This window comes from Sminthopsis crassicaudata, chromosome 6 (genome assembly GCF_048593235.1).
Source record: "Sminthopsis crassicaudata isolate SCR6 chromosome 6, ASM4859323v1, whole genome shotgun sequence".
NCBI classification, from domain to species: domain Eukaryota; kingdom Metazoa; phylum Chordata; class Mammalia; order Dasyuromorphia; family Dasyuridae; genus Sminthopsis; species Sminthopsis crassicaudata.
This window is the reverse complement of record NC_133622.1, coordinates 155,814,685-155,839,597: the sequence shown is the minus strand read 5'-3', so window position 1 is coordinate 155,839,597 and position 24,913 is coordinate 155,814,685. Positions and strand designations below refer to the sequence as shown.

Here is a 24,913-nt window from a genome sequence, read left to right as displayed (position 1 = left end):
TTCTTGGGCTTAGACAAATGGTTTTTAAAAATCCATTTCAGCTCTTAAACCTGTGATCCTAGTTCCTTACATTTAAACTATCACAAAGTCTGAAATCCAGTTCATACCTAAAGTCAGTCCAATGGACCACCAAAGTGCAACAGTTTCTTTGGAGATGGAGAGAAACACAAGTGGACCAGCTGAAACAATTGAAATCAGAATAACTTTAGTCAAAACTTGGATAGGCATCAGATCTGGGAGCCTTAGGTTTTTCATTGCCAAAGTGAAGGGTGGAAGTTTGGCTGTTAGGTTGAGTTCTCAATCTCTCATCACCTTGTGTGTGATCAGCCTAACCTTTAAAATTTTCTATTCCATTTCCCAAACTTCTAGGTTCTTTTCCCCCCCTCTTGTTGGGAGGATGGAAAATGAAGCCTTATGAAGCGTCCTTATAAGTAGTAATTAATAAAATGGCATTACTATTGCCCATACAAGATTCTGCCTTAAAATTTCTTGCAGAGTGCCAAAAGATTGTTGAATTATTTTGAGAAAAGGGGAAAAGAGAAGTTGAGTTGTGGAACTGTGTCAATTTAGCACAATATGGGACCACTTGCACCCCAACACAAAAGCTGCCTGGGGCATGTATCATCCCGGCCCCTCGAGTGAGTTAGATTCAGGTTTTACATAGCTGAGCTCTTCATCTGCAAAAGTTGACAACCTGTTCTGTAATTCAGAACAGCTGTGTTCTGCTTCTTCCAAATTCCAGGCTTTGCCCTTTCCCTGCTTTCAATTAGATGGTTTCAGAACTATCACACCCATGTGTGCTGGACTGGAATACCATGAAGCATTGAGGCCAGGCCAAACCCTGTGTCCCAGGTCAGGAATGAAAGCTTTTAGCTGATGACATACTCTCCCCTGCTAATGCGTCTGTAATCAAATTCAACTGAACAGCAGATCTCTCAAGGACATTGTAAGCTTGGCAGGTGCAAGTCTGACTGGTGCAGATCATTTGGATTTTTCTGAGTTTTCTACCAAATGTAGCCTTTCTAGCTTAGTTAAAAACAGAATGTTTAATTTCATCTTCAAGCAAGGAATGTAGCCAGGAAAGTGACTTGTCCCTGGACCCCAGTTAAAAAAATATTGTTAGTGTGTGTGTGTACGTATATGTATATGTATATGTACATATATACATATATATATATATATATTGCTCTGTAGAAGTAAGATCTACAATTTTATTGGTATAAGGAACTTCTGTTAAAGAAATTCCCTCTCCCAATGCAGGTCAGCACCTTCTCAGCAATTTGTAGTCTCAGAGTTACATAGATCATTGCAAGGTTGGGACCTGCCCAGGCTTACCTGGCCATTCTTTTTCAGAGGCAGGTCCTATTGGCTTTGAGGCTGACTCTGTTCACACTACCTAAGAAAACATTTGCAAAGGTACTAGATTTATGTCTCCTAGTTTGTTACAAAAATGATTTGGAAGATTCACTTTGTCTGAAAAAACTGCAAAGTTTAGGCAGGAGGTAAGCTTGGTCCAAGAAGTTTCATTTAGATCAGGGTACTTTCCCTGTTCCTAATAGGGGTCCTATAGATGCCCTCTTTCTTTTGACCCCTGGGATAGAGGGAGTGAGTTACTGAAGTAATCAAAGGTGTTGACAGAGTAGAGGCCAAAGTGATGTCTTAGTCTTTTTGGAAAGCAAGGATTTTCCAAAAGTGCATTCTAAAGGCTCAAGCATGGTTTTCCATGTGAGAGATATTTGTCTGGTTCAGCATAACAATGTGTAGTGTAGTGTCACAAGAGACAGAATTGAAACTCAAACAACAACATTTACGGACAGGCGGTATGTCTCCAGTCAGCAAATTGCTGCTCTGCTCTTTTGTGCATGACATAATTATTCCTGGTAGTTGCAGACATGACCAGAGGAAGCCTTAAGAAAAAGGAGGAAAAAAGCCAACTCCCTAGAAAATAGTCTGAATATGCACTTGCATGCATTACATACCTGAGATACAGTGGGGGGCTCCTGATAAGACCCATTAATACAAATCAAAGACTTGTGCATAAATTCCAGTAATCCCACCAGAGACTACTAGTATTTTCTGACTCCCATGATTTGTGAGTTTGAATTTAAGCCAAAGAGCAAGAATGTCTAAGGAAACACCCATGAATATTTTCCATATCTATCCTGTGTCACATGCGCAGAACTCATCATTTTTGTCAATGCAAATAATTTCTTTAGAGCAAAGCAAAATGGGAGAAATGGTTTTCACTTTATATTTCTCCCAAGTGGCCCCATATTAAATGAGCCTCGTCTTAGAAAGGTATCTTACTATAGAAGGGTCTTTGTGTGGGCCAAATAATCAAAAAGACAAGAATCTGTATTTCAGACCCAAGTACATAGGTCATCCTCACTCAGCTGTTTTTGTGCTAGGTTTCATTAAGTATGTGTCCATTCTCCCCTAGGAAGATTCTATGCAATGGTGGGAGAATATGATCCTACTTTAAGGATTTGTGGATTATGATTTCTTGAATCTGCTTTATATTAAGTAACTGTGACATAATTATTGCTTTTTCCTTATTTGTTAAGTAAATGACTGGTTTTTAAGAAAAAAATAATAGCGTGGTCCTATTCTATTAAATGGATGCCATTATAATTTCTTGAATCTGTCTTATATCGAGTAACTGTGATATTATAATTATTGCTTTTTCCTTATTTGTTAAGCAAATGGCTGGTGTTTAAGAAAAAATAATAGAATAGGCGTATTCTATTAAATGGATGCCATTTTGCATAATGATTAGAACTCAGGGGAGCAACAAAAATATTAACATGGGACAGTATCACAAGAAAACTTGAATTTGAAGACTGTGGAGTATACAAATTCAGAGAGTTTAGTGTGTACACACAAACACAATCACAAATGTATATGTATATGCTGAAAGGAGTACTAAAGCTGAATGAAGTTGTTTGTGGTTGTGTGCCTACTCTCCATGTGTTTGTATCTAATATATAGTCACGTTATCATCAACCAGCCCTTGAGAATCAAGTGAGAGGACTAACATACGTGAACAGATTACATCTCTTTCTCCAAACTCTCATGGTGAGATAGACCAGATGAAGTCACGTGGTGACAATTAGGCAGAGCCAACATGTTCTTGGCCTGGACAAAGTATACCACTTCTTTTCTCTTTGTTCATTAGTATCCTAAGGTGTTTTAAAAAACAGAACAAAACAAAACAAAAGACTTACTCTATCTCCCCACTCTTTTTTTCATGAGAACGGAATAAAATAGCCATTTATTGGGGGATGCCTCTGGAAAGGGCATACCTTAAACACTCTAACCACAGTTTTACCACCATCTTTTACCACAGCAGTCTTGCTGTGTGACTTCGGGCAGGTTACTAATGTTTCATCTTCTAAATTTATTTAAAAGAAACAAATTTTTTAGAAAAGGTTTTTGCCAACTCCTCAAAAAGCCGTTATGAGTAGTAGCAATTTGAAAATATGCAACATGTACTACACAAGAGGGAATGCTCAACTCATCACTCTGGCAATACCTCCCCTTTCTGGATTCCCAGCCCTCGGGCAATGTGAGCTCTGCTCTTAGCTGGCTGGGATATTTTAAACAAAACCACATGTTGTTCCACACGAGCAATAATAGGCCCGTTAGGCTCTTTCCCAGAAAATAGCTTTACCCAAGTTTCTTTGGTCAAACTTTGAGGATTCGTGTGATAACCTTCTATTTTGTTGCTTACATTATTCCTGAGAGGTAGCAACCACACTAACATCAACTTTCAACAATCTAAACCTGTGGGGCAACAGTGGCCCCCAGTGGCCAGCCGATGAATTGTTTTCCCTCGCTCTCCGTTTCTAAGGCTAGACTAGGAGCTGAGGTCTCAGCTGGTTGGGACCTCAGAAATACCTAATTCACCCCTTGTCTTCATCATATTAGGAGACTAAGATCCAGGAAGGTTGTAACGTGCCCAGGAGCAAAGGGGTTGTGAGTACCAGAAGGAGGTTCTCAGACTACAGGGATCTTTCTGTTATATTTCTACATAATGAACAACCACTCCATGCTTCCTTCAGCTTCTTCTGCCTTAAAATAGGTGACCCTCAAAGAGAGGTCAAATCTCTATGACATTACCATGGATTTTGCCCCAGCATACACACACACGCACACACACACACACACCCCTTACGCCCTTACATATGTCTGTGTACAAAAATGTCTATATATATTCATATATATTCTAATTTATGCTCCAATTATGTGAGAAATTTAGGGTGTTGTCAATAATTGAGAACCATTTATTAAATACATAATCTGCACCAAATACAATATTGTGTGCTGGAAAAACAATAACAACAATGAAACAATCCCTGCCACAAAGAACTTACATTCTTTTGGGGGATGATAGCATGTACATATAGACTGTGAATATGCAGAAGAAATATAAAATAGTTAGACGGAGGGAAGGTAGTTGGTGAGAAAGATCACGAGCAGTAATCAGTAGGAGAAGATCAGGAAAGCTGCTACAACTATGTGTGCTTTTTTTTTTTTTCAGAATTACCTCCATTTACATTGAATTTACGTATGTACAATTTTTTACACACATCTCAAATGCTTACAACGGTGCACAACCTATAGAAGATCTTAATAAATGCTTATCAATTGACTAATTCACCAAAGACTGAAGAGAAGAAACCAGAAAATAGGGAGAGATAGAAGGAAGAGAAGAGAGGGATGGTTGGGAGAATAATCTGCTCAGTAGGAATGAAGGGGATTGGAACAAGGGCATATGTGCAGGGATTGCCCTTGGCAAGAAGGGATATCTCTTCATCAGAGAATCAGAGGGTAGGAGGAGGGAGAAGGGATGATGTAAAAAAAGTTTTGAGATGAAAATGGACTGAATTTCCTCAGAAAACTAAAAAGTAAGGTCCTCAGTTCAACAGGTGGATGAGAAGAAGAAAGAGAAAAGAGAAGGCTTATAATAATTTCTGCAAAAAGGATAGAGAAATAAACATAGAGGAGCAAATGACTGGCCCAATTGAGATTAGATTACATAATTTGATGAATACCCAGTTCCTTTGATTGCATGGCTTCTTCCAGCTCCATTCATCAATACATCAACAGGAGCAGAGGACACCATCGGACCCAGATCTGGAATTGGCAAGGGATTCCAGAGTGGAGGAAAATGTGAACTGAATTGGTTAACTATAGTATGTCTGTATAGGGGTAATGGTCTAAGAAAATGCTAAGGGAAAAGAGAAGTTGAGAAGCAGTGGTGGCAAGGGAAAGTTTGGAAGTGGCAGTGAGGGATAATGAGTATTCCAACTTTCCCTTCATGACCACTATGATGGGGAATATGAGCAAAGAAACATTCATTGCTATAAAGTATAGCCAGTGATGAAGTATTGTCCAGAGAAAGCCAGAAAAAGGAGAATGAGGGGAAGAATTCCAAAATGAAGGGTAGTTTTTCATGGCAAAGGAGGAATCCCAGAGGACACGGTGGAATGAGTGGGAGGAGTTGGACAAAGGGTCATAATTTAGATGAACAGAGATGGGGGAGGAGCTTTGACTCTCTGATGTGAGTGTGAAGGCCAGAGAGATTGTAGATTCACATCTGAGGTGTCTGGGGTCTAACTGCATTATTTTCTGATAAATTTAAGCCTAAGTGCACACACACAATTTTAATTCAGTGCTTCTTTTAAAAATGATAATAATAACTTTTCTAAAAAGAATTAGACCAGTTTCTTACTTTAGTAAGTATAATATGTAAAGCATAATCTTATGTTCCTTTGATCATAGGTCCTTATATTGTCTTAGCATTGTCATAATAAACTATACAATAGACATAAGTATAGGAGGTATAAGAGATTAGATCATCATCAAGATGTTTGCTGACCTTAGATCATATACTGATGTATCACAGCTTGTCTTTTTCTCCTAATAGGGGATTTATTTGATGCTCCAAGCTAATCAAACTGTGATTCCACCTAATCTATGTTTATGTTCCCCTCCCTCATTTTTCTTTCCAGTCTCTGAAGCCTTCCAATCATGCTACCATCCAGAGCATAGTGAGAGCTGTGGGTGTCATCCCAGGGATCCCCGAGCCCTGCTGTGTGCCAGAAAAAATGTCTTCTCTCAGTATCTTATTCTTTGATGAAAATAAGAACGTGGTGCTAAAAGTGTATCCTAACATGACAGTGGAGTCTTGTGCTTGTAGATAACCTCTTTTAGGGATTTTTTGAATGCTTAATTCAGTTAATTGTTATAATGGACTTTTTTTGCACTGCCAATGTATTTCATTCCAAAAGATTTTTGTAAAGAAAAAAAGAGACAGGAGAGAGAGAGAGAGAGAGAGAGAGAGAGAGAGAGAGAGAGAGAGAGAGAGAGAGAGAGAGAGAGAGAGAAGAGAGAGAGAGAGAGAGAGAGAGAGAGAGAGAGAGAGAGAGAGAGAGAGAGAGAGAGGAGAGGAGAGAGAGAGAGTGAGACAGAGACAGAGAGAAAGAGAGAGAGAGGAGAGAAACTGAAGATTTCCATCTAGAGAACTGGAACTCAGATTGCCTTTGAATGTGACTAAAAATAAGGATTTTCCTATTGTGAATCTATATCTCTATTGTGAATTGCAAAACAAAATTCTGATTTTAATTGTTAAGAGGATGTGAACTAATTTTTGTAAAGATAATTTGAAAGTAGAACTACACAAAAAGTCATAGCTTGTCATTCCCTTATTTCCATTTCTCTGGTGACCAAAGGCAATTGAGAACATTTTTGTCTGTTGAATACATTCCTGCCTTAGAGAGATTTTGAGATTATTCAGCTAGTATTATTCCAATATTCCAATTGAGTTTGACTTATCCTAAAAGCTTTTGGGAATCCAGTTCATACATAGGCTACTCTACAGATAAATTGTAAGAATATGTATCTGATTGTACATGTGTTCATATGTGAGCCCATGTTCATGATCCTGTGAAGAAATGCTTATTTAACATGTTCAATCTACTCAATTCTCACACAATTATTGCCTTTTGTATGCTGGCAACTATTATCCAAACATTGGTAAAAAAAAAAAAAAAAAAATTGCAAAAAGGGGACAGCCAGGTGATGCAATGGATAGCGTTCCAGCCCTGAAGTCAGGAGGACCTGAGTTCAAATCTGGCATCAGACACTTAACACTTCCTAGCATGTTATTTAACCCCAATTGCCTCAGTCAAAAAAAAAAAAAAAAGGCAAAGAGCAAACTTTGTAGCAAGCCAATGACCAAATTATGTGAACATATGATTGAGAACATTTCATTACACTGCAAAAAATGAAACTATTCCACTTAAAAATCCCAAATGTAATTCATTCCCTTTTTTCTGCTTTTTAAAGTTCACTTATTGTTTTTAATTAAATCACCAAATTCCTTTTGAATCTATATCCTTTCAATTATCAGTGATCTCATTCTGGATCCTGCAAAATCATAATTAGATGTTCATCTTAGAGAGATTTCCAAATGACAACTTTAAAGCTTTTAATCATATGTTCAAGACAATTCTTTGATTACTTTCATATCTCACTACATTCTGAGATCATGAATGGATGATTTTGTAGTCTTACTGCTTAACTTCAGCCTCGCTTAGAAAAACCCCTTAAAGCATGCAACATTCAGATAACTACTTTTTAAACTACTATTTATTACACATTTCTCTTCATGTACCATTGATGCTGAAATATCTTACAAAGCTTTTATTCAATATGCTATATGAGGAGGCATCTTGCTACCTGCACTGCCACTGTACACTCCTATCAATATTAGTGATCCCTCCACATGGACTTCTAAAAAGCATTCCTCTCCATTCAGCCACTCAGCTTAAGCACTCGGCTCAAAAGATAACCTATCCTGTTTGGTTCTGAGTGAGTCCAAAAAGGTATTTATCAGGCCGAGACTCTACATCCCATCCAGGACAGGACAGGGCTTGTCCTACTCATCATATCCTTCAGAGACTGCTGGATCTCTACCATGCCATTCTTGGCCCACTTCACCCCCACCCATATTTCTTACCTCATGGTATGGAAACAATAATCATAACAATATTAACATACATAAAGGGTATGAAAATGAGCTGGCTAATGGCCCCACTTGCAGTTCTTTTAATTGTCTAAGAAAAAAATTTCATTCCTTTTAGAATATAAACTCCTTGAATATGGGGACTATCTCACCTTGTATTTTGTGTATTAGTTTAACCTGAGCCATAGTTATCTAACATAGCCTTGATTGCAAGTATATCTTTAGATGACCAAATTCTAGAATTCTGATCTTTAAAGAGCCTGTGATTTCTGCATTCGGGCAGAACAAAGAGTCAGGCTATGTCTGAGGACTCCCCTCTCCATTCTCTTTCTTTTAGCTGAAAGTGATATATTGGGCTAGAATTATGTTCACCATTTGATATTTTCAGTTAAGAAAATAACTTATTTTTTTTAGAGTTTCAGGATACTAGCAACTTTCCCTGGTTACTCCAAAGGGGAGAGTAACAGGTTACTCTGGAACAGTTTATTATTCCTCTCATCAAATACTTAGTACACAAAAGACAATCAGACATATTGAGCAAACATTTATCCAAATAGGCCATAAAACAGAAATCAGAGAAATGACACAGGTTAGGATGGAATATTAGGAATAAATGAGCTTTTCAACTCTGAAGCAAGATAAAAATCTCAAATCAACCGAGGAAAGAATCATCTCACTGGAGAGCTATATACAACAATCTTTAGGGATATGGAAGGAGGTGGGGAGAAATCAAGGGACATATGGGAGAGGTACTTTTCCCCACATACCTGTGGCTCAGGGGAATCTCATTAAACTATTCAAAAGTTCCTGTCTTATTTCTTACCTCAGTCTATTTCCCTCATAAATTACTGGTGGGATCTCCCAACTAATCAGGAGCCATCTATCATACAGGGAATGGCCAACTTTGCTCAAGGCAGAGAATGTTAAATTTGTATCCCTGGCATTCGGTGCCATTCTAGATTTGTCCATTGATTAAGAACACTATTTTCATCGGTTAAATATTTAGCTATCAATTGGTTTTTAAAAATCATTCAGCATAGAGGGCATAAGCTTTAGTATTTGTAAATGATTCATTCTGGAATTCTGCCCTGAGGATAGGCTCCATCGGAAGGAAGGAAACAGGGATTTATTAATTGACTATTATGTGATTGACACTTGGGTTGACTGATTGTCCAGTATGTGTAGGTACAAAAATCTACCAAAGGACTGCATGACTCCCTTATGCAGTCCTTCCAAAGAACCCCAGACTTCACATTCATCCACCCCACCTATCTTGACACATCTTGCCATTTCTACCACACTGCATGTCTAGCCCCAAATACTTTTAAGCCAATGAACTGCCTGACCACTCTGTTCACCATTCCTGTGAATGCTCCCTTCAGGGACCACCAGAATCTTACTTGTTTCCCTCTATTAGAATTTAAGACCCTAAATTGTCTCATTTTTGACTATGTAGTTCCAGCTGATAAATGTTTTTCATTCAGTTATGTTAGCCAGTTAAAGAAAAGTATACATACAAGAAACAACAAGATATAGCGAGAAAAGCTCTGGGTTAAAAGAACTTGTGGTCTAGCACCATTTCAACCTTCAGTGTTCCAAGTTTTTCCATTAACTCATCCATTCAGTAAATTAAATGAACATCTGCTATGTTCTAGGCACTAACATACCTATTTCACATTGGCAGATCATTTTACCTCTCTGCTCCTTTCCAAAATGACAGGGGATGGGATAAGCCAAATCATATTGAAAGCTTTTCTAAGTCTTACAGTCTATGATTCTGGTCATTTCATATGTATTACAGAAGTTGGTTTAGTTCCAAATACCAATATTTGTAAAACATATGCTGATCTCTCCTGTGCTTTGGAATTTAGTAAGAGTATAGTGTGTTGCCCCGGATCAAATAGCATTGCAAAATAACTAGAAAATCCTCGCTGAAGGTTGCTATAAAGTGGTTGCTTGGAGGATATGGAGGCCGATATGCTTATGTGCTCTCCCTATATAAATGTTGGAAAGTTTAAAGACAGTTTTAGATAATGAAGTACATAGGAGGACCTGTTTATTTGTGAGAAAATAGAGTTCATTTTTCTCCAACAACATCCATTTAATGTTTCCAGAAATGAAGAGAAGAGCCAATTTTAAAGAAACATTATTACAAATTTCAAGGTAAAAGTGACAGTGTATGCTAGAAATGTATTAGTGTCTACTCTATCAAATTAAATCCTAGAAAGCAATAGTAAAGACAGCTGACATTAAGTAGGTTTGAATAAAGTACTTAAGGTTCAGTTGCTATAGAACTGGGTCAGTGTGAGTCCCCGATTTTCGAGTTTTGACTTGGTAAATGCAGAGCAAATATTGGAATCTTTTCAGGTCTGAAGTCTTGTTTGGGAATTTCATTATCTTTAAGGAATTGTTTTATGGCTAGAATAAATGACTTACACTGTCTCCTCTTATAACAAATCAAAGCCAGTTACCAAAAGGCCCCCAAAATCCAAATAAATCCCTAACTATGTAAAACTATCTGTCCCAGATGATACAGCATTTATTTTAATCAGCATTTAATATGACTAGTTTCCCACAGAGCGAAAGGAATTTTGACAGTCTTTTGGAATTCATTGTAATAGGATTTGACCAATGGTAGTTTATAAATGTCTCCATCATTTTTATCTCTACAAGATGAAAGATGTATGACAGCTATGACAGGGCTTTTTGGGAAGCCTGTAATTCTTAGAGTTGAGCAGGAGGTAAAATGAAAGAAATGTGTTCTTAAGAACAACATTTCTCCATCCTCACCCCAAATCCAGCCAATATTCATTTTAAAGTAGGTCAGCTATTTAAATCACCCAAGGACAATTGTGATTTGTCTTCTTAGGCAACCTACACTGCTGAAATCACAGGTCTTCCCTTTAGAATGGTGAGGAACTGACAGAAGGCCTCAGTCAGAAGTCTTTTTATTGAAAGGACCAAACGTGGAAGTGTTACAAGAGAGTCTCATCACATACACAACAAGGCACCAAGTGATGAATTAGGATCCCAAATGCCTTTGGGATATTCTCTGCCTTATAGGATTAGTGTGAGGGAAATGCTCTGAAAACCTTCAAATGTGATCATTAGTTGTGATTATCACTGAAATTACCTCCATATCAATCATATCTCTCATGTAGCTTCCCAAAGACTTCTGTCCATCTCACAGGAATGTAGAGTTCTGCTGTAACAGGACTTCAGAGATAAACTAATCCACTCCCCTCATTTTACCAAGTACCAGGGATGCTAAGATACAAACCCAAGATAATTCAGGTGATTTGTGGAAAGACCTAACATTTGAACTCAGGTCCTGTGACTGACACCGAGTTCAGCACCTTTTCCAATGCACACTTTCCAGTGCTGCCTCCCAGAGATTAATTGCCAAAGAATCAGGCATTACCTATTTTAGGGACTTCTTTGAATCTAATTTTGTTGAGTAAAAATGGCTACCTAAGTCACTATAATACCTAGAATCTGCTTTGCTGACACTTTATATTAGAAGTATAGATATCACAAGATTCAGCATTTTGGAAATTGAACTGAGATTTTAGATTCCAATATGGACAATGATAACCCAAGAAATTTATTTCTAGTTAACTAGATATAAGTGACAGGCATTTATCCTTAAGTTTTATTTTTCTTTTATACTATTTCTGAATAAAGCTGTCATGTATTAATTTCATGGGCAATTGTCATATAGAAGACCTATGTATCAATATAACATGTTGTGAATAGCCATATTATTCATTTATGTAGTGTATGTGCTTTCATTTTTTCCATATTCTAGTGATTTGTCAATGAGTGACTTAATCTCCTCTCTTACAAAGAATAACTAATGCTTGTACATTAGTTTTTTCCTGAGCCAAGACTTGATTTAAAGAATTAAGAACAATGTCTGAGCTAAGAAAATGTCTTGAATTGTATCTACTATTGACCAGTAAGAACACCTGGAATAAGCAGATGTCTATGTATTTTTCCTGAGTATTTTATTTTAATGTACTTGATGGAAAATTAAACTACATTATCTCCTGTAAACCAAAACAATAACAACAAAAACACACAAGTTCTTGTAAATGTTTTAACTGAGAATTTTGTGCTTGTACAGTTTGCTGCAATTCTATATATATATTTGTAAATGGAAAGAAACTTTAAAGATGCTTTTAATTTATTTTATGTCTATTGCCTTCCTGTACTGGTAATAACTTACACTTTCAGACATTAAAATAGATTGTTTTTCACTGCTATTATCAATAAAATGAGAAGATTCACATCTTTAGTTAAGCCCACCTAATAGATATACATAGTGCAGTGAAAATGAGAAGAACATTGGGTGTATCAGCTTTGCATTATTTGCATCATTTCCTCTGATGTTGGAGAACTTTTCACATTATGAAAATAATAAACTGCTTAGCTGCAACTTTTTTCCTCCATTCTTTTTTATACTTGGGGAACACTGGATTTACAAATGACTTCTGGTTTTTAATATATAGATTATATGAAGACTTGTATTGCAGCTTGGCAATTCAGAAAGGTTAGTAGTTTCTTTCAGATGAAATCTAAAAATTTCAAGATCTCAAACTACTATTAAAATAATAGAGCTTGGGAATTGTGTAAAGAGGGCAATCTAGATTAGCCCAGATGTCCATGAATACCCCAGTGATGTTCTTAAAATGAACCAGAAAGAAGAATAATATACAAAAGCAAGAAAAATCATCTACAAACTCCTTCATCAGTCCTGGACTGATGGAAAAAATATTGTCAGAATCCTATGGAAGTATATGAGGGAGATAAGATATAGAAAGTGGATGACTAAATATGAAACAACCTAATCTAAGTTCAATATAGACAACACAAAATCCCCATTCTTAGAAGGAAAGATAGACAGACCATTACCCAGATTTAGCACAGGGATCCCCTCTAAGACCAAAGACAGGACAAGAGGAACCTGTGAGCAGCTCAGACCTAGCCATATCCAAGCAGTACCTATATAACTTACAACCTAGGCAGCTTTGGCTCAAATCACAGAATGAAACAAAAACAGAAAATTTCTGCAGAGTACCTTGAAGATAGAGAAAACAAAAGAAAATGTAAAATACAGTACATAAATAATTGCATTGCATTTAAATGCCATCTTAAATTTTAATCTAATTTTGTTGAGCAGAATGGGTAACTACATCATTATCACCCTTAGAACCTGCTTTGCTAAAATCTACTTCAGTAGTGCAGCTGTCACAGGAGCGAGAATTTTGGAAATTGAGCTGAGATTTTACTTTTCAGTATGGATTACAATTATTCAAGATGGCCAAGAGGCAAGACCATAACAGGGTAAATCTACAATAAACCAAAGTTGAGCCTCAGAGAAAAGGATGCTTAGTCACAAGAACTATCTGAACATCTGGAAGAAATTAAACAAGATTAAAAAATGGAATTCCTAGAGAAGAAAATTAATCACTTAGAATAGACACTGACAAATCTCAGTTAAGGAATTCAATTCCCTAAAAATTAGAATGGATCAAAAAATAGCAGCAATTTCATGAGACAAGAATATTCAAATCAAAGTTTAGGGGCACAAAAGAAGAAAATATAACAAATATAATATCAAAAAAACTGGAACTGAAAAACAAGGAGAAAGAATCAAAGAATCATTGAACTACCTGAAAATAATGCCCAATAAATAAGTCCAGAAATAATGTATTTTTAAAAATCATAAATGAAAATAGCCCATATTTCTTGGAACCAGCATGCAAAGAAAATAAAATGTAATATTCACTTCCTCAAAGAAGACCCCAAATTACATTCCCAAAAATGTTATTACCGACATTCAGAGTTTCCAGATCATAGAAAAAAATACAGCTTTGAAACAAAAAAAAAATTAATGTGTTTAATGATCTTTTCTCTATTTAAGATGAAAATGAGGGATACCTGTTTCTTCATCCTTCCCTTCATATTTTTATATTTTTGTGTAAAACAAAGATAGTGAATTATGAAGCTAACGAGTTCTCTCCTTTTCCTCCTCCTTTTCCCCAGTATAATCCCTGTTCCTCCCATTTTCTGGTACTCCCCAAACTACTAAAATAGAAGCAAACTATCCCCAGACCCTTTGACTATTTTGTTTAACTTTTTCTATAGGCCTTGAAGCACTAGGATCTTGAGAACACATTTGTTTCTCCTCTTCCATCATTATTATGTAAACAATGCATCCTAGTATACTTCCTTTAAATTTTGCTCAGGCTGCCACCGACAACAGCACTGTATTGTAGTGTAGCCCATTCTGGGTTGTGACGGATTTCTGCAGCAGAGGGAGGAAAAAGAGGAGAAGCAGAAAGACAAATTTCTAATTCTAATTCTAATAGAGAGCTCAACCCCACTACCCACCCCACTTCTCCTGACAGATCTTTGGAAACCCAAACTATAGGAATCAATCCCATAGCATCAGTGGAAACTCTTTGAACTACAGGTGCATGAACATATAAATGAAGAACAGAAAGAATGGGACAGAATACCAAGACAGGGAATGGTGAGAAGGGGGAAAACTATAGAACTCTACTAAGCCAAAAAATCACCTGAGGCAATGACTTCAATATTAGTTTTTAATAAGCATAACAGAAAGATAAGCAGAAGAGAAAGTATGAAACTGAAAAAAAACTGCTGAAGAAACTAAAGTTAAAATACGTGTAGCAACTTCTAAATAGGAGTAAAAGAATATGAGTATATATGTATATATGTGTGTGTATACATATATATGTATATATATGCATATATATATAATTTCTCAGTACCATGTGAAAGTTTCACAAAAATTGATCATGCATTAAAACTCAGAGGTAATGCAAACAAATGTAAAAAAACACCCAGAAATAGTTAATACATTGCTATTTCAGGAATAAGAAAGAAAAAAAGAAAAAATCCACAGATTCAAGTGGGAGCAAAAATGAAATTCTAAAAAAAGATTGAGTCAAAGAACAAATTGTAGAAATAATTAATAATTACATAAAAGAAAAAGACAATGATGAAACAACATACTGAAATTTTAAGGAGACAAATAAAATAGTCCTCAGAGGGGAAATATATATGAACAAAATAGAAAAATAGTGCATTAATAAACAATATGCATTTGAAAATTTAAAATATAGCAGATAAATTTAAAACAAACATAAATATATACTAAAATTAGAAGGGAAATAGATCAGTAAGAAACAAAAAACTCATGGAAATGATAAATAATAAAATATAATTAAAAAGAAAGGACAGAAAATGAAATCAATGAAATAGCAAATAAATAAGGGAAAAGTCACAAAAAAGAAGAAATAAAAAGAATAATCAATATATTATGAAGTCATACACCAACAAAACTGAGAACAAAAGAAATAGAGAAAATATAAAAATATAAAATACACAAACTATCAGAAGATCAGGTAGAGACTTTAAATAAGCCAATCTCAGAAACAAAAATAGTTCTACCTGTAAGGGAACTACCAAAATAATAATAACTACCAAAATAAATACCCAGTTCTGATGGATTCAAAGGATAATTAATCAAAATTAAAGAAAAATTAGTGTCCATTCTTTAAAAATTATTCTCATAGATTAAGAAAGAATCTTTATGATTTAAGGAATGACGAAATTCAGAATGAAACCTATAAGCCAGTATTATTAATATTAAATATTAATAAAGAATTTGTAATAAAATCCTGTCAAGTAGAATACAGCAATCTATCAAAGATATCGTTTATTATTCAAGTGGAATTTATACCAGGGATGCAAGGGTGTTTTAACATTAGGAAAACAATAAATATACTTAATCATATTAAAAACCAAAGCATTCAAAACCACATGGTCAGTTCACCAGTGTATTTGACAAAGTACAGTACTATTTTATGCTAAAAATCTTTAAAAGTACAGTTATCCCTTGCATATCACCAAGACGGTTTCAATATATCATTAGTTGTCATAAGAAACTAAATAGGAATTTGTGGGGAGTTTTGTGGAAGTGGCAGATAATATGTGTACACAGAAAAAGTATAGAAATTCAAAAATGCATAAAATATATGTATAATATTGTATAATATCAGCATATTTTATCCATAATAATTTAGAATTTTTCTGTGTTATGAAAGAAAGGCCAAAAAATTTTATGTGGATTTTCCAGATTGTGGGAGTGCCCTAATTCCTGCAAGAAATAATTGTATCAGTATTCCTTTTTTTTAATATCATAAGAAAGATATATGTAAAACCAAAAACAAGCATCAAATATAGTGGCAATGCACTTGATCTCTTTTTAATAAATATGAAAATAAAGCAAGGATCTACTATCCCCACTTTATTTGAAGTGATTTTAGAAATAATAGCAACAACAAGAAGGCAAGAGAAAAAAATGACTTAAATTTTAACAAGGTAGAGTGTAGAGGGCCTCAGATAGTGGGGGAACTCTGGGTAAGATATAAGACCCTTTAGCCCAGAGGAAACCTGTTGACAATGTCTGGTTTGGCTCCCCATTTCCCTTGATATTCACACCTTTTCCTAAGAAGTCAAGAAGGATGTGACCACCTGTGTTCTACTTGAAGCAAGGATACTTACAGCAGGGTGTTTACTCAGTGTGATTGATGAGATAATGGTTCTCTAGTTCGCATATACTTAGTGTGATATGGTGATGCAATGGTTCTACAGTTGGCACATGCTCAGTGTGCGGTAGTGATGTAATCGTATTAAGGCATTTAAGGGCTGAGAGAACTGGAGAGGAGAATGTGTATGCTGGAGCTCAATCTCAGACTCCAGACTCCAGAATCCATTTTTGACCATCCTCCTGGTGGCTCTCCTGCCTTCATCACTCCTCCACCTAAGACCAAGGCTCATCCTGAGATCCTCCAGAAAGCTAGTCCAGACACTACAAGGGAGTAATTAAACTATCCTTATTTGCTGCTAACATGATGATGTGTCTACTTAGGGAATCTTAGCAAATCAGCAAAGATGCTAATTGAGACTATTAATAGTTTCAACAAAGGTTGTAAAATAACCCCTCAAAAATAAATAGCATTTCTACATAATAGTAACAAAACCAAAAAGCAAAAATACAAAGGGAAGTCTCACTACAAATAACTACAAAATGAATTAAATATTTGGGGATTAACCAACAAAACACACACAAAAAAACCCACTTGTATAGATTGAATTAAAAAATGCTTCTTAAAGAAATAAAGAAAAACTTTAAATAGCTAGAAGAATACTCAATGTTCTCGGCTAGGCCATGCCAACATAAAAGTTCAATACTACCAAAGTGAATTTATATTTTTAATGCTATATCAATCAAATTATCTAGGGAATATTTTAATAGAACTTTATAAAACAATAAATTTCATTTAGAAAAAAATTAATATTAATATTAAGAACATGAAGAGGAATTATGAAAAGAAATAGAGATGAAAAGTATAGCTCTTTTAGATATCAAACTATATTATAAAGTTACAGTCATCAGAATCTATCTGGTATTAGTTAAAAATCAAAAAAATAGATTAATGGAACAGATCAGAAAAGGGAGAATCAGAAACAATGGAACTCAATACTCCAGTGTTTGATAAAGTGAAAAGCATAATTTACCTAGGAAAAGGGTCATTATTTGGGAAAAGTGGAAAATAGTTTGGTTGAAATTAGCCTTAGACTACCATCTTACACAATGCATTCTCCACAATGCATTCTTAATGAATATATGATCTTAAGGCTAAAGATCATACTATAAAAATGTCAGGAACAGATCATATACTGATCTCTCACAGCTATAGTATGAAATATGTTTTTTTACCAAACCAGATAAAGAAGTAAATATAAAATACAAAAGAAATAACTGATTACATCAAGCTCAAAAGCTTCTGTATAGGTATTCTATCACTTGGATTACAACAGATATCAATTATTCTTTTTGATATTATACCCCAGTACTGCTTTTTTCACCTTTTTATTGACCATTGAGCCCACTCCATTTCTTCTAAGAGATTTTCATCTACAGTTGTATATGTTATGATTATCTGAATTAAATCCATTTATCTATTTCCATCCATTTAAGTTCACTTGCACCAAAAATTTAATCTCTTCATCTTCTGATTCACCACATTCAGTTTATCTTGTTTATAAATCTTACACTCCAGGTCCCTATGCAATATTGATCTTTATAAATTGGACCTTCCTTTTGTCACCAAATGCACCTTCAGTTGGACTTCCTTTCAGCTTTGGCCCTGCCATAGCAGAACTCTGTACTCCTGACTGCTAAGACAACTGGAATTAGAGCATGTAGGTTTGAATCCTAGTTCTCCCACTCATTGCTTGTACAATTAAGCACAACTTTTTTGGACTTTAGTTCCTCATCTGTTAAATGAAAAAGTTGGACCAGATAGCCTCTAAGATCCCTTCCAAATCTAAATCTATGATCTTACAATCCATTCTATTTCAAATAAATTTCAAATAAAAAATTGAAATTCACTTACATTCATGACAGATATGGTGCATTATTCTGGATTCAAATAGAACATCCATTTGAGGACTGAGTTACAAAGACATTCCAGGGAAGTATTCTGAAAGCAACTGACCAAAAGGCAGGATCGGGGAAGATTCCATGGCCACACTTTGTTTTCATCTTTGTGGGACTGTGAACCCAAATTAAAATCAGAGACTCAGGGTAAGAAAAAGCAAAAAATGATTTATTTTGATCTCCTAACCAACAGGGTGTTAGTTAAAGGAATGCAAAGCACAAACTGCAAAACACAAGATTAAATAGAACAAAAGCCTCTCCGCCCCCCTTTGACCTTTTCTCTCATTGTCTGGGGGAATCCAGGCTTATACTCTGAACACAGAAATCTATCCCAGAAACAAAAGAATAAATTGCCTTTAAAAGAAGTACTTAAATACTAATTAAGAAGTGATGGAAAACAGGAGGGGGATGATCATTCAAGACAATTGAACACCTGCAGCTTTTTAGCTATAGCTCAACTTGTTATTGCAAAATTTCAAATCATAATTAGGACATCTTTTAAGGCCATATTCCCAGGAGAAGATCTCCACTCAAGTTAATCCCATACAATTCCTCCTCTTTCTTTATTATCCTTTGAAGATTTCCCACATCATTCTTGATACATGTCCTCAACCATCTTGTTCTCAGTCTCCAATCCCTCTGGATCTGACTTGTCCTTTTTCTCTACCGGAGTCCATCCTTGTCTAACTAGACTTCTCTCTCCAGATTATTCAATCTTTATCATCCTGATCATTGATGTCTGTAAAACCTTTGTGATAAGCTGTATCACAAAGGGAAGGCAGACAGGAAGTAGTATGACAAGTAGTTCAGCAGGTACCAAAAAACTTGTTTCTACTAGCTGCCTCCAGACCAAGATCACCAAACATGTAAATGATGAGGATCAAGTCTGGAATGGGACATGGACCAATTTTCTGATGTCTTTCTTCAGTGTTTGCACATTATTTTCAGCCAATAACAGTCTAATACCAATATACTGAAGTACTGCTTCTCTAATATGAGAAGCTTGATCTATTAACAAATCCAGTGCTTTGGTGGTCTGGTCAACCATGATCTGTAGTCTAGTGAACCTATTCAGACAAAAGGGGGTTCTGTCTCCTCAACTCCAATCTGGGGGTCATATGTCACTCCAACCATTTGGGTCTCCAGTAATTTGAGTAAATAAACTTTCACAAATAAAAATGCCTATCACAAAAGTCAGCAACAAAAATACCAAAACAAACAAAAACAAATATATGCACCTAACAACAGATAGATGACTACGCCAAATATTCATTTACTTATTATTTAGGATATAATGACCACATATTTTCAGATAGGAAACTGCAAGGTCTTATATCTACTGAACACTTGCCCTGATTATAGAAATTTGCTATAAAAGGAAAAATCAGGGACATGATTATCATCAAAAACTGGTTCTTAGCTTAGTTTAACAATTCTGTCTTATAGACACTCAGAAATAATCAGGTAGGTTAATACTACTGGAAAACTGAGTCAGAAGGATCCCACCTTAAAAAGACCAAGGTTGTCCCCCCAACTCTTGCCCAGATACTAACCTCTACTTGTAATGGTTCAGATCACATTTCTCTGAATAACTTGTGGCATATTCCTTTCAGATGGTGAACTACTGGCTTGATGATCCATCAGAAATCATATCTGAATACAAAACTTCAAATAATATCAGCTACAATCCCAAGAGATTTTATCTCAAATGGCAAGTTGTCTCATTAATTAAAATTTCAGGTGAATTTAACTCTCAGGGATTACATATCCTAAATATGTATTGATTATACCTACTTATATTGATAAACAGTAAGAGATTCATCCTAGAAAGTTCATAGCTTATCTTCATATCGAAGTAAATTCAACTTTACACCAATCATTTTATTTTAAGATGTTCAATAACAACAACAACAACAACAAAGCAAAAACAAAAACAAGAAAAAATCAGGAGGACCTGAGTTCAAATCTAGCCTCAGACACTTAACACTTCCTAGCTGTGTGACCCTGGATAAGTTTGAATAAGTTATGGTGTGTGAATGTTATGGAATATTATTGTTCTGTAAAAAAAAAAAAAATCAGCAGGATGATTTTAAGAGAGGCCTGGAGAGACTTACATGAACTGATGCTGAGGGGAGTAGAACCAAGAGATCATTGTATATAGTAATAGCAAGAGTATATAGGATAATCAATTCTGATGGGCGCGGCTCTTTTCAACAATGAGGTGATTCAGACTAATTCCAAAGGACTAGTGATGAAGAGAACCATCTCCACCCAGAGAGAGGACTGGGAACTGAGTGTGGATCACAACATAGCCTTTTCATTCTTTTTGTTGTTGTTTGCTTGCATTTTATTTTCTTTCTCATTTTTTTCCTGTTTGATTTGATTTTTCTTGTGCAGCAAGATAAGTATATAAATATGTATGCATATATTGGAAATTTAGCATATATTTCTACCATGTTTAACATATATTAGATGACTTGCTATCCAGAGGAGGGGCATGGGAAGGGAGGGAAAATTGGAACACAAGGTTTTGCAAGGGTTAATGTTGAAAAATTATCCATGCATATGGTTTGAAAATAAAAAGCTTTAATAAAAAAATTATAGGACCAAACAAAAAAACTTACCATTTTTTTTCAAAAGAGGGTATTTCCCGTATTTCCCTTTTCTCCTCCCAAATAAAAGTAAACCAAACAACATCTCACATGGGAAAAGTCCCAAGTTATTTCCAGGAACAGTTCTAATTCTTTAACAAAGCAATAGGCAAACATTTGGTCCAAGGCAATTTAGTCTCTAACATCAATTTAGTAATTGATTTCTTAAAAATCTGACTTATTCTTTCTACTTTCTCCTATAAGACAGATGCCCAGATGTATGGAATATCAGAATAAGTAATCTCTACCAATCCAAATTTGTACAATTTGTTCCAGTGTTATTCCACTAACCCTTCTTAAAGCTTCTTAAAGCAGCAGAACCCAGGAGAAAGTTTCCACCCATCCCCACTGGTGTTATTTCATTAAAACCTAGCCTGAATATTTTGGAGCCAGGATCCCTCCCTCTAGAGGGACACCTCCTCAATACCTTCTTATTTATCTCGAAACATATTACACACCTTTAAGATACAATTTGTTCTGCAATTACACATATCACTATGCACCAAATTTTCTTGCTTTTACTTCTTTGTTAAAGAGAGAAAGCAAGACAAACCTTAATATAGATAATATCCAAATAACTTTGAACCAAATTTCACAAAATGTATGCCCATATCCAGCTAGGCTGACAAAATGTTAAAACATAGCTCATACAATTTTTACAAATTTTCCATTGGACAATTTAGGAATTTAGAATCCTTACAGACTCGAACCACTTAGGATTTCCCAATATCAAAGGGAAATAGGACCCTTTTACGGACTTTGACCATCTAAATTCCCCCAATCCCAATCCCAGTCACCCAGGCAGCTCACCAGTTCTTAGTAAAGGAAAATCCTTTAATGGATCTAATTACTTAAAATCTCTTTTCCCTCCTCTCTATCCTTCCCCCCCCCTCTATCCCCACCCCCACCAAGTTCTTGCTCATCTGGGCTGTGCTGCACAACTTACCTGACTGATTTCAAACTTTTCTCAGCTGGTTTATCTCCTGGGATGAAGTAATCCTCTGCCTTTGCTAGCCCAATTCCATTTTTGCTTTTTCCAAGTGTCTCTGGTAGTTTACCGGATCAGAGCAGATCTGAACCTAGTCCAAGTCACCCCTGGAGAATTCTCCAGTGGGTGCCTGACGGAGGACTCAGTGTGGGAGAGACCTCCAAGAACACGCCCCAAATTTAGACAGCAAACCCAAATTAAAATCAGAGACTCTAAGAGTAAGAAAAAGCAAAAAGGGATTTATTACTATCTTCCAAGGAAGGACATCTCCTAACTAATAGCATGTCAATTAAAAAAGTGCAAAGAAGGAACTGCAAAACCGCATGATTAAATAGAACAAAAGTCCCTCTTTATCCCCTCCTGACCTTTTTTCTCATTGTCTGGAAGAATCCAGCCTCATACTCCAAATATGGAAATCTATCCTAAAAAAAAATAGAATAAATTGCCTTTAAGATAAGTACTTAAATGCTAAATAAGAGGTGGTGGGAAACAGGAGGAGAAAGTTCATTCAAGACAATGGAACACCTGCAGCTTTTTAGCTATAACTCAACTTGTTATTGCAAAGTTTCGAATCATAATTAGGACATAGTTTAAGGCCATATGCCTATGAGAGGGTCTTCACTCAGTTTATCCCATACACATGGGACTCTGTATATATTGGCAGCAGTAGAGACCAGATAAATACTTTGCCTCAAGGACAACCATCTATATGGTGGTTCCACATGCTTCAATTTCTATAGTTTTCTGACTTAGTCATATCACCACTAGATGGAGTCCAGATATCAGCCCTAAGGAGTCCAGTCGGCCAGTGAATGTACATACAACTTCTATTCATAGCAAGGAAACCAGGTGGTAGGGTTACAAGACTGCTGAAAGACAAGTTCTTGGGTATAAAAACATTTGCAGGATCAGTTTCTCCTTTTTGCTGATAAACAGCAATACAAAGGACTGCAGGACATCATGGAGGATGATGTTTATTTTGACAAGAACTCATTATTGGGCAACAACATCCCCACAAACCACAACAGCCAAATGTAATGGCAAATATGAAGAATTCAGAGAAACACAAGAAGTTTCATATAAATTGATGTATCAAAAGAAGCAGAACAATATATGCAATAACTGCAGTAATGTAAAGAAACAAGTGAAAACCAGCAATAGTCCTGAATAATGAAAAATATATCCTGTTTCTTAGCAGAGATGTGGGAGACCAAGCCAGAATATGATATATTTTGTCACACACAGTCACTGTATTATGCATTTCTGCTTAGTTGTTTTTCTTTGTTAAAGTTTGAATTCTTGGGTAACGTGTGGGGCAGTGTGTTTTGAAAAGTTAGCTTACTATAAAAAGAAATGGCATAAAAGACGTTTTGAAAAACCTCATCAGTCATTAATATTCATCCTCATCGGGACTTGGGGAAATTCATGAAATATCCTGACATCCTTTTCCTTACATTTTTCTTCTCTGCTGATAGGATCTCTCTGAGGTCCTTCAGGCCACTAATTATATTGTACAAGAGACCTTTCCCAATCCTCACCCCTCCTCAAGAATTATCTTGCACTGATTGTATATATTTACCATTATTACCATATTTACCATTATTAACATAGATGTGTATAATAGCATTTATATAACTCTTTAAAGTTTGCAAAGTGCTTTACATGTATTATCTCATATGATATCACAACCTAGTAAGATTGTTGTTATTGTCCCATTGTTTAGATGAGGAAACTGAGGCAGATAGTGTCCATGGCAGAATCTGAACTTATGGTTTCCTTTTTTGTTTTGGTAGGCTATATTGATTTTTAAATATTTTTATTTCCCCCCACTTTCATCTAAAATAATTTTTACATTCATTTTTTTTCCCCTGAGGCTAGGGTTAAGTGACTTGCCCAGGGTCACACAGCTAGGAAGTGTTAAGTGTCTGAGACCAGATCTGAACTCGGGTCCTCCTGAATTTAGGGCCGGTGCTCTATCCACTGCGCCCCCTAGCTGCCCCCTACATTCATTTTTAAAACTTTGAGTTCCAGATTTTCTCTTATCCCCTCCCCCAACTCCCATTAAGAAAGTACCTGTGAAGTTATGCAAAACATTTCTATAAAAGCCATGTTGTGAAAGAAAGCATAGATCTCCCTCAAAAAATAAATAAATAAATAAATAAATAAATAAATAAATAAATAAAATAAAGTAGAAAAAAGAGAGAGAGAATGTGTGCTTCAATTTGTACTCAGACACAATTCTTTCTCTGGGTATAGATAGGATTTCTCATCATAAGTCCTTCAAGGTGATTATGGATCATTTTATTGCTCAGAATAGCTGTCATTCACAGCTGATCATCCCACCACGTTGCTATTCCTTTGTACACAGTACATTTCACTTTGCTTGTCTTCCTGACTAAAAGTTTAAAACCATGCACTACAAACAGCAATTAGCTATTTTAGGTTGTCTTTGGATGGAAGGAAAGCTCCTTGAGGGCAAAGACTATGTAATATATTAACTTTTTATGCCTGACTATAGCACTTAATAGACATGTGGGTATAAATCGGCTTATGGATTAATGTTAAAGTGCGGTTTCCTTCCACAGACTTTGTGAACTGACAATATTATGAAGTGAAAACCAATGATGATGCTGAATAAAGAAAAATATACAGAGATATGGGAGACCACATCAGAATATTATATATTTTGTCAGATACAGTCACTG

The 24,913-nt window shown here is 35.7% G+C and overlaps 1 protein-coding gene across 1 annotated transcript in view; it reads left to right on the top strand.

The window, feature by feature from the left end:
• Nucleotides 1–7,207, top strand: part of BMP3 (bone morphogenetic protein 3) — a 37,248-nt gene extending 30,041 nt beyond the window's left edge. Inside the window, exon 3 of the mRNA XM_074272851.1 lies at nucleotides 6,015–7,207. Within this exon, the coding sequence (XP_074128952.1) occupies nucleotides 6,015–6,206 (192 nt within the window). The 3' untranslated portion in view covers nucleotides 6,207–7,207. The remainder of the gene's footprint in view (nucleotides 1–6,014) is intronic.
• Nucleotides 7,208–24,913: the final 17,706 nt, after the last annotated feature.